General features: G+C 33.8%; 2 protein-coding genes across 4 annotated transcripts; one reads left to right on the top strand and one right to left on the bottom strand.

Annotated features, from left to right (window-relative positions):
* Positions 1-346: 346 nt before the first annotated feature.
* Positions 347-2728, bottom strand: LOC114375047. 3 transcript variants are annotated; one of them, XM_028332792.1, is made up of 3 exons: positions 2498-2728; positions 2115-2193; positions 347-1424 (listed from the first exon to the last, which is right to left on the bottom strand). In XM_028332792.1, exon 3 carries the CDS (start codon positions 1344-1346, stop codon positions 477-479), a length of 870 nt encoding a protein of 289 aa, XP_028188593.1. In that variant the 5' UTR covers positions 1347-1424; positions 2115-2193; positions 2498-2728; the 3' UTR covers positions 347-476. The 3 variants fall into 3 exon arrangements, with proteins under 3 accessions (XP_028188593.1, XP_028188591.1, XP_028188592.1); XM_028332790.1 differs by having other exon boundaries at positions 2470-2728; XM_028332791.1 differs by having other exon boundaries at positions 347-1427; positions 2115-2728.
* Positions 2729-5131: 2403 nt separating this feature from the next.
* Positions 5132-9973, top strand: LOC114375073 (calcium-dependent protein kinase 24-like). The gene is made up of 8 exons (XM_028332821.1): positions 5132-5988; positions 7033-7156; positions 7526-7669; positions 7799-7951; positions 8216-8331; positions 8430-8597; positions 8911-9144; positions 9517-9973. Exons 1-8 carry the CDS (start codon positions 5452-5454, stop codon positions 9667-9669), a joined length of 1629 nt encoding a protein of 542 aa, XP_028188622.1. The 5' UTR covers positions 5132-5451; the 3' UTR covers positions 9670-9973.
* The last annotated feature ends 737 nt before the right edge of the window (positions 9974-10710 follow it).

The following is a 10710-nucleotide window of genomic DNA, read 5'->3' on the forward strand; positions in this document are numbered from 1 at the left end:
GGAAGGAATTATAATTCTAGCATTGACGCTAAGATGAGAGAAGGCCAATTCATTCCTAAAACAACCTTTACCCAGTAGGATTTTGTTTTATGAGGAAATAAAAAAGATAATGCTCATACAATTTCATGTTTTTTTTTTGTGTTGTATTGGAGTTTTATTTCAATATTCTTCGTTGATGTTTTAATGCAAACTTTTATTATGTAGATCACTAAATTAAAACTGTAATTCTAATTGGATGATAATACTAAAAGTACTTTATATTTAAGTTTTGTCTAATAATTTGTAACGAGTTTGTTTAATAAAATTAGCAGATAAATTTTTGAAAAAGTTAGACGTTTATAAGTAATTGATTGAACTAAACTCTTTGATAACATTTAATTATTTCTCCAAAAATTTCAACGTTCTTATAAGGGGTCTTATAAAGTCATGACTCATGTAAACCCTGTTCGGATATTTATCAGTGTCCAGCTTGCTATTCAATATTCATCCTTTTTGGAAACTACACATTCACTTGCATGAGTTATTAAGAGAGATTCCTCCAGCATGAAAACATCATCACCATTAAATTCTGAATCAAGCCCTTCATGTCCATCAAATTCCTTGAGTCCTACCAATGCCTCAATTGGAATCTCAGGCTCTTGATCCAAAGAAAAATCTCCTCTAGCCAATGGAAGAAGCTCATAGTTTGGCCCATGATCCTCATTAAGGTTGTCAACAAATATTAGTTTGTTGCCATCTCTGCTTTTCAATACAACTTTCTCATCATTCAACTCTGAATTTACTACCAATGCTGAACCTTTAGATGGCATGACTATCCTTGATGGTTCAGATGTTACACTGCATTCGCTTCCATCGTCTTTACGTTTACTTTCCTCTATCCTTGATGTCATTGATCTAGAACCAAACACAACCTTTTTCCTTGGTGAGATACAAAATGGACTCCTTGATTCCTCAGAATAATTCCAGTTGAATTTCCCTTCAAATGGCCAAAAAAGTGGTTCATCAGCATTGAACTCTTGCATGCCTTCAATTTCTAGTAGATGCTCCACTGAAATATTATTATCTTCTGATCTGTCAAAATGTATTATTCCATTGGTGCTAAGAGGAGATGAAGGTTTCTCAGATGAACAACATCCATAATAAGGCTTTGAATCTGAGATCATCCACTTGGAGTCTTCATTTTCAAGAGTGAGTAAAGAATCACAATTGAAGTCACACTTGATGCAAAGATGAGTGGAACTGTTGTTAGATGAACATCCACAATAAGACACAGACCCTGAAACTTCAGAACAACACGGAGAATTTGTAGCAGTTGCATCATCATTCACAGTTCCAGTCAAACTCATTGCAGAAGCTCTTCTTGTTAAGATCAGTGACTCGATGTTAAATTGGATTAATCAGGGATTGTCCTTTTCGAATTTTTTCTTCTCAATCACAAAGAAAAGAAAAGTAAAAAATGTCAAGGAAATATTTAAGGGTAATAATAAAAGCAAAAGGATAACAAGAGTATAACTTTATTTCTTTAAGAAATTTCAAATCAGCATCTAATTTAAAGAATAATACTCATTGCAAGCATTAGGAAGTATGAACTGAGATGGAAAGTTTATTGAATTTTTAAGGGTTTGTTGATTAAGTAAAGCCAACCATTTCCCCTGCTGTTACCTAGGAATTTGAAACTCATGACCTTCTAATAGTATCATTTATTGGATCAAGTACTTTCCATTAATCCAAAACAGTGTAAATTTATTTCCTTTCAGTACTCTTAAAATTACATTTAGTTTAAGAAGCCATACATGAGAATGTTAAAGTGGATCAAATTCCACATGTAACCTTTACCAAATAAAGCCAAAAGACAACCTACATAACAATAATTAAACAAGCACACACAGTTAAAGGAAGAGGAACACCCCTTATAGTGCAATTAAACTGAATTGATGAGTGTGATATAAGGAAAATAATTCATAAAGAAATTATGCCATCCAATTTATTTGTCATATATTAACCAAAATCTAAGCCTGTATAGTTGTATTGGAAGTAAATGTTTTGGCTGATAAACACATTTATATAATATAAATGAACAATAAAAAAAAGAGCAAAGCTGAGGGGAGAATTACCTTGGGAGAAAACACTGTACAAGCTGAGGGGGTATTTACAAGAAAATGTCAAACGGATAGCTTCCCTTGGGAGAAAACACTGTTAAAATGGGTGAATAATAAAATTGAGCGGAGAATTAGAGACAATAAACTCAAATGAAGTGTTAAGGAAGAAAATCTTAATCCACTCAGAAGAGGTTCTAGCAATTTTTTAGTGGGGCAACGATTATTAGATTAAAGCCTATGAATTTTGATTTGGTGACAAAAATACTATGCAAGCCTAATTCACCTAGTGCAACCTACAACAGATGCATGCATAGTAAAAAACAGTATGGAAGAAAAAAGAAGACAAGGAACTGCATTTAAAACCTATTACCTTGCTTCCACTCTGAAAACCACATTACCTGTTCCGAGTTTGATCAAAGCAAGAGATATAAAAAATGCCTAGAAAGAATAGAGCACAGTGCTTAAATAGCAAAGAAGAAAAGGTAGAACACTGTCTTTTACTTGTGTTGTACAATTTGTACTGTTAGAAGTTCAACCCAAAACAAAGCATGGGGCAGAAATTGGAGTTTTGCAAGCTCAGTGGCCATACTGACGTCTCAGAATTGAGCTCCATTGGCAAATTCGATGGTCCACTCATTGTTGTCCATTAATAAATTCTTTTGAGAGTATGATCAGACCATTTTCCATTTCATTAATTTTCTTTTAATTCTCCACTTCAAGTCCACAAAGGGACACTTAGTAACTTCCTTTTTTAATTTTTTAATATTTACAAGCCACATGTATAGTTTATAAAGAGAATTTTATTTGAGTTGAGTATAACTATTATAAATGATACCTAATATTTATGCTACATTTTGTTTTTTGTTAACGCAGCTGCATTCCTTAATCTTTAGTGGTAGTAACTTCCCTCCTTAATTTTATGCTACATTTTCATTTTTGTTGAACGAATATCCAAATAAAACAAATTTTGGCATCCAATAACAACCAAAACTCACCGAATTGTGATAGCAGAGGCACTGAATCATGTGCAGAAAAACAAAACAGCATGGAGAGAATATTATTCTGTGATTGATAAACAGTTTTTGACCAAAAGCGTGAAAATTAAAGAAAATAACAGTCCCAATGCCAACCAACTAACTTGTTTTTTAAAAATAAAAAATAAAAATCTATACATCTTAAGTAGCTTATTAGAAAACTTTGTACTTTTCGTCCCATTTTGAGGTTAGGTTCGTCAGATTTTTTTTATTATCCGCTAATGTTAGTTTTTTTAGTTATCTACAAATATTAGTTATTAAAAATTGAACCCGTAACCTCTCTTTTCATCCTTTTTCTTTTTATCACCCAAGCAACCTTATAATTGCGGTTATGTTGGACAGATGAGGCTTTGGGAGATGCTTCTATGTTCATTTAAGTGTTTCCGTGACTCCTAGTTGCTCCTTAGAGCATATTGATGGTGTAATTTAAATAACTTATTTTGAGTTTTTTTATCTCTTATTAATTGGTTTCTACAATGTTATATCATAGTTAAATAATTCATATATCTTTTTTTTTTTCAATGGTATTAATTACTTATAGAAGTAATGAAAATTAATTTTAAGCAATCCAACATGTTGGGTAGGTATTCTCTAATGATAAAAAAGCTAAACAATAATATTTTAAATAAGTAACTCGTGGAAACTAAAATGTTCTTGTACAACATGCATATGACATGATAAAACAATAAAATATTTCCTTAGGAAAGTTTGATGAGACCTCGACAAGTGTATCCGATTGTTGCAGGTAGTAAATAAAATCGGTTAAGTCTAGGTGTCATTCTAAACTCTAAAGGATAGAAGGGTGATTCATAATTTAGCAAGCCCTATTTAATATTAACCAATAAAAATTATTTATAATTAATTGATTTAAAGAAAAACCAAAATTTGAATTGAAAGAAAGCAACAAAGATTTATTTTTAAGTTTTTCTATTACAAAATGCGAGAACATAAGAACACAATAAGACTTGTTGAATTCTTGTGGATACGATATTTTATCACTTCTTTATTACTTGTATGGTCGCGATCTTAACAATAATCCAAGCTAGGGACCATTAGTGTGTGAGGGATTGTAAGATTACAAGGGAAACTTGGCATCATATGTAGGGTGCGCGATATGATGCTTGCATTCTTTGTCCAACATAATTTGAATGACGTGTCTAAGGAGTGGCGCAAGTGAAGTTTTCAGTAACCCTTAATTGAATAGGGTGGGCAAGAAATGATTAAGTACTTGCCTTTCTGCTTTTACAGTGAAGAGAACTTACTATATATATCTTGGAGGATCTGCGACACACACTGCTATGATTTCATATACAAGTGTTTGCAATCCACATTATGTTTCTTCAGTTGAGAAGAACTTGCGATGGACACTAAATTTGAGTCCTTCTGTCTGAACATTGATGATACAATATTATAATATCAATTGTTGATTCTTAATATATCAACAATTGCAGAAGACTAATCAAGTTGCAAATTCCTTAGCCAAAGTAGGCATATCTATAATCAATATAGATTGTTCTATATATGAATATTTAAGATACTGTTCTTGATTTTCTAATGCTGCCCTTATTGGGTGATATTAATTTCTTCAAATTTTTTTCCCAAAAAGGATTATGGTGGACTTTGATTAATTAATAATATCCTTGATTTTAAGGAAGTAATTCTCCACTTCAAAGTCCACAAAGGGTCACTCCAGTAATTAACTTACCCTTCCTTATATATACACCAACACGTTTTTATTTAATTTATTTTCGGTAAACGAATATCCAAAATAACCTTAAACCATCCAAATAACAACCAGAACTAGCCATGAAACAACCGTACGTGAGAGAATATTAATTCTTCTGTGATTAATTTGCATGCATGTCTTTTTATTGACCAAAAACATGAAAAAAGAAAAATAACAACCCTAAGAAAATGGCGGGATATGACCAACTATGAGTTTCCCAATGCTCCAGCTCATAAATCAACACCCATGTTCCCCCAAAACCAAATATAGCTTCTCTTCTCATCCTCCATTCTCATTCTCTGATCGCCCTCTTCGCAATTTAGAGTTTCCCAATCTCCTAGGATGATCTTTGCCTTCCCATGGAGATTGGGTAACACCAACTTAGTACTTTCATCACAACCCTTTTAATTCCCTTTGGATATATAGTACATTATCATTATAATACGACACAACAAACACCAACGTAACACACACATTGCTATTTGTTATTGTTGTTCTTATCGTTACCATAAAAAAAACCAAACATTTTTACATATTTTCAAAACAACGTTGTTTTGAGTTATTGAATTATCATTAAACCTAGCTATCATCCATGGGAAGCTGCATATCAACGCAAGCCGTGAGGACACGCAAGAGGTCGAGGAGCCCGAATCACAAGCCCTCCACGCCAAGAGGGCGCGGGCATGAGGTGGCACGAAGGTCGAGCGTGGCGGCGCGTAGGTCGAGCGTGACGGCGCGTCCGCTGAACGTGGTGTCGGGGCCGAGTCCTGGGAATATATTTGACAAGTACCAGTTCGGGAAGGAGCTGGGGCGTGGCGAGTTCGGTGTAACGCACCGTGTCGTCGATGTCGAGAGTGGCGAGGCGTTTGCGTGCAAGAAGATATCGAAGACGAAGCTGAGGACGGAGATTGACGTGCAGGACGTGAGGAGAGAGGTACAGATCATGAGGCACTTGCCTCAGCACCCTAACATTGTTGCATTCAAGGAGGCTTATGAGGACAAAGACGCTGTTTACCTTGTCATGGAGTTGTGTGAAGGTGGTGAATTATTTGATAGGATTGTTGCTAAGGGACATTACACCGAACGTGCTGCTGCTAATGTTGTCAAAACCATACTTGAAGTTTGCAAGGTACGTCATACCCTTTCAATTCTTTTGTTTTTTTTTTTTAATTTTTACTTACAGATACATGAAGATTTTAAATATCTGTCGTTGTCATATTTATTGATGTCACCTGACAAATTACAGACAAATGTGACCTATATGGTCTCAATTGCGGTCATTGAGAGTTTAAAAACCTTGATTTTGCGACTTAAATCACGGTCATGGACCATTTTTTTAAACCTTTTACCTCTTTGTTTTGTTTTTGAATGTTTGTTTGTATTGGAAATAGAAATGAAAATGACCCCGCATGCATGGCTGTGCTTTCTTCTCTTAAGTTTTTGTTTTTGTTTGTTTGTTTGTTGTGTGGCATGGATTGCGTTTGTTAGGAATGTTAAAATGCAACAACATGCACCATACGGGTTATAAACTTAGAAGAAAAAATTAAATGAATTTCTTTATATAAGCCTAATTTAACTTATGTCAAGCTAATTTGTGAAAGTTTTCTATTTTTTTTTTAGAGAAATTATATGAGAAGTTCATTTTACAAACTAACTTGTACATAAACTAACTTTTAAGTTATGGAGAAGTTCATTTTATTTTTTCACTCCTAAAAAACCATCCGAATAAGCTTACCCATACAAGTCCTATATTTTAAAAATGTAACAGAATAAAATACAAGAGTGATTTTATAAGTTATGACTATTACAACAGTTTCTACACATTTACTTCTGTATCTTATCTTCTTATCTGTTGTGTATAATTTTTGTGGTATAAATACGTTACTCTTCAAATAACGAAGCTAAAGGACAGGGGGTACTTAAGTTTTTAGTCAGACATGTATGCATTGCACGGAGAGTGAAGAATATAGTTGAATATGATTATGAGAAGTCCATATATAATTTCTGAAAGTGTCCTGCTGCAGAGTTTGTCCTGTTTTTTCTTTCTCTCTTGGGATGATTGCTTTGGGTTTTTCTCTTCCTATTTGAAGCTAAACTACAACTTATGATCTTTTTCTTTTTTCTTTTTTCCTCTCATTTGTATAAACATTTTTCTTTTTTGCACTTTTTGCAGGTGTGTCATGAGCACGGAGTTATACACAGGGACTTGAAACCTGAAAATTTCTTATTTGCAGATACAAGCGAGAGTGCTCCATTGAAGTCAATTGATTTTGGCCTTTCCACCTTCTATGAGTCCGGTAAGGTTTATATAATTTTATAAATTTACTTTAGTACTACTACTATTATAGCATGGCATATATTTTTCACTGTTTTTAGTGGGTGGTTGGATGAGCGTTAATAAAATTAATTTTATAAAATTGATAGTTAAAATTAATTTTGAAGTAACTTGATTTATGCTTTGATGTTTTTATTATAAAATGAAGGTAAGAATAAAATTTAGTATAAAATTTTGGGTCCAACACAAAAGCTACTCAAAGTTACTTGAACTCAGAATCAATTCTAAATCCAAAATCAATTTTGTACTCATAATCAATTTTCCAATGCCAAACCAAACATACACTTATGGTATAAACTAAATTACCAACTTCACAATGTGGTGATGACAGGAGAAAGATTCAGTGAAATTGTTGGAAGTCCTTATTACATGGCTCCAGAGGTTTTAAGACGTAACTATGGACAAGAAATTGATGTTTGGAGCACAGGAGTTATTCTTTATATTTTACTTTGTGGAGTTCCACCCTTTTGGGCAGGTAATGTTCCATTTTGATTCATGCATGTGAACAAAGCAAGAAATTTTTTTCTTCTAAAGTACCTTTTCAGAAAGTTTAATTGTTTTATGCATGGAGTTCCTTCTGATAATTGGATTATAACTAGTACAGAATCCGAGGAAGGGATTGCACAAGCCATCATCAGGGGCAAAGTAGATTTCACAAGAGATCCGTGGCCTAAAGTTTCTGATGAAGCAAAACATCTAGTTAAGCGCATGCTTGATCCAAATCCATTCACCCGGATAACAGTTCAAGAAGTTCTTGGTATGTGCCACAGATTTCAGGCAAAAGAAACAGTTACTGTTTTTTAATACTGAGGTTAAATATACAAACATGGACATGTTTAGTAAGCTGCATTAAAATCTACTGATTAAGAATTGAAAAAGAAATTGTTACATATGTGGGAGTAATTTGGCATGGCAAAAAGAATTGCTTACTCAAAGTCACTAGTTGTCCAAAAAGTTTGTGTTTAAGATAGTAAATTTAATCACGAGGAATGTATTGATAATTATCTTCTTCTGTGTGAAGATAATTCCTGGATACAAAATAGGGAGCATGGTCGAACTATTTCTCTTGGAGATCAAGTGAGAATGAGGATCAAGCAATTCTCCTTGATGAACAGATTCAAAAGGAAGGTTCTTAGAGTAAGTTCATCCCTCTTGAATTTAAGGTTAGGAATATTTGCTAATTGCTACCTTAAATTCAAAGTAGCCTTACACTCCTAAATGGGTCCTCTCTTCAGGTGGTGGCCGATAACCTGTCAGATGAGCAAATTGATGTGTTTAAGCAAATGTTCAATATGATGGATAAGGACAAGAATGGAAACTTGTCATTTGAAGAGCTCAGAGATGGCCTTTCAATGATTGGACACGCCATTCCTGATCCTGATGTTGAAATGTTAATGGATGCTGTAAGTTCTTTACATGCTAAATTAAACAATAATGATATATGGACACCCCAATAGTATAAACACCTATTTGACACTTCTCATTTCTTTTTATCTGTCTCACACCATATCACGTATCATATCTGTGGTTATCTTTCTTGGTGTCTATTAACATGCAAGTGTATACTAAACATTATTCTAAATTGAAAGGCAAGCATGCAAGCAAATAAGGGATAAGAGAACTCAAATATAAGAAAAGAAGCTTAAGAACTCTTTCAAAGTTGATAATAACCTTAACAAATTCTTTGAACCTTCTCTATATTTCGTATGACAACAGGCAGATATTGATGGAAACGGCACCCTCAATTATGAGGAGTTCATCACAATGAGTGTTCATCTGAGAAAGATAGAGAGTGATGAGCATCTCTCTGAAGCGTTCCGTTACTTTGACAAGAACCAGAGTGGATATGTTGAGTTTGAGGAGTTGAAAGATGCACTATCAGATGATGACTCGGAAGCCAGTGACGACCAAGTGGTCAAAGACATTCTAAACGATGTTGATTTGGATAAGGTAAGAAGTAAAAGTGTATAACTGAAAAGTGTGGATTTACTCAAGTGAGAAAAATCAACTTACGTGAGTACATACTTAGACTTATATAGCCAATCCTATGGTTTTAAATTGTGGTCCGCAACTGCAATTGCGGCCACAACGTTAAGGTATTTTGACACTCCACAATCACATCACGACCGCAGTTGCGGTCGCATCAGCCGCATTTTCCCACAATGTAATGGTCTTCTGGCTCACTGCAACCGCAATTTAAAACCATTCAATCCTAATAACACTAATATCCTATATTTCTAATAAAAAGTGTAAAACTAGTCCTACTTAATACCCTTAAACCTTGGTTTTGTATCTAACTATTTTTGCTTTGTTTCGGTGAAGGATGGTCGAATCAGTTTTGAGGAGTTTAAGGCAATGATGAATACAGGAGGAGATTGGAAAATGGCCTCTCGCCAGTATTCAAGAGCATTGTTGAATGCATTAAGCTTCAAAATGTTCAAAGACACATCTAGCAATTCTGTTAAGTGTAACTAAATGTATTTCATGAGGGGGGGTAGGGGCCAAAGTTCTCAGTTAATGCCTCCTGAAAAAAGGTCAAAAACTCACATGATATGCAACAACTAAGCGGAATTCAGTAATATTTTGAGCTGTGTACAGTTTGGTTAACTCGGGAGTAATTGGAAACCAACCATGGAGAAAGTGAGGAGCTCTTGTCATGTTGTGATCTCTATTAATTTCATTTTTTTATTTCATTAATTATTGTGAAAATTAATCTAATTGAGATCGGAATTTGTCTTGAAAATGGGATGTTCTAAGAAATGAAATGCAGAATTAGTGACATTTTGGCTAGAAGGTAGTGTCAAGTTTTTTCCTCAATTTGTTATACATAGGTAGGCTTTGCCCATTACGTATAAAAATGCAAATTTGATAGACATAAGTTTATGGGAAGCTGCAACAAATAGGTGATTTTTAAGGATAATGGAACATCTTTTGCTTTTTAAGTAGGGATTCTCTACTGCTAAAATGTACAGTAATTAGTGCAGCTAATGATTTATTTACCACACAAAATTATATAAGATGTATTTCACCGCATCGAATTGGGCTTCCTTGTGGTAGATTAATGTTTATTGTGTTTTGTGTAGAGTTGTAGAGAAGCCCAATTCAGTATGGTGAGATCCATGTTATGTAATGTATGCAGTTAATAGATCATTTACTATACTAATATTTCACGTTATAGCAGGGAATCCAAACACATTTCGGTGGTGTTGACAACTTACAAGAGTGTTTTTTGCATTATTGTTTAAGTCTTTCAGAGTAACCAATTGTCCGTTTACCCTTTCCAAGACACCAAAGAAGAACAACATAACTAGATTCAATTGAACTGTTTCCCAAACATGCCTGAATTCCGTCTTTTCATTTTCAACTTTCCTAGGACAATAATAGGAAAAAAGAGTATACAACTTACCTTAAACTTTCAAAAAAAAAAAACTTACCTTAAATTTTGTATCTTTTGCAAATATGTAGCCACTTTAAACTTTCATTTCATCTCAATTAAATTTTAACTTTTTTTAATAA

Source organism: Glycine soja, chromosome 11 (assembly GCF_004193775.1).
Source record: "Glycine soja cultivar W05 chromosome 11, ASM419377v2, whole genome shotgun sequence".
Lineage (NCBI taxonomy): Eukaryota > Viridiplantae > Streptophyta > Magnoliopsida > Fabales > Fabaceae > Glycine > Glycine soja.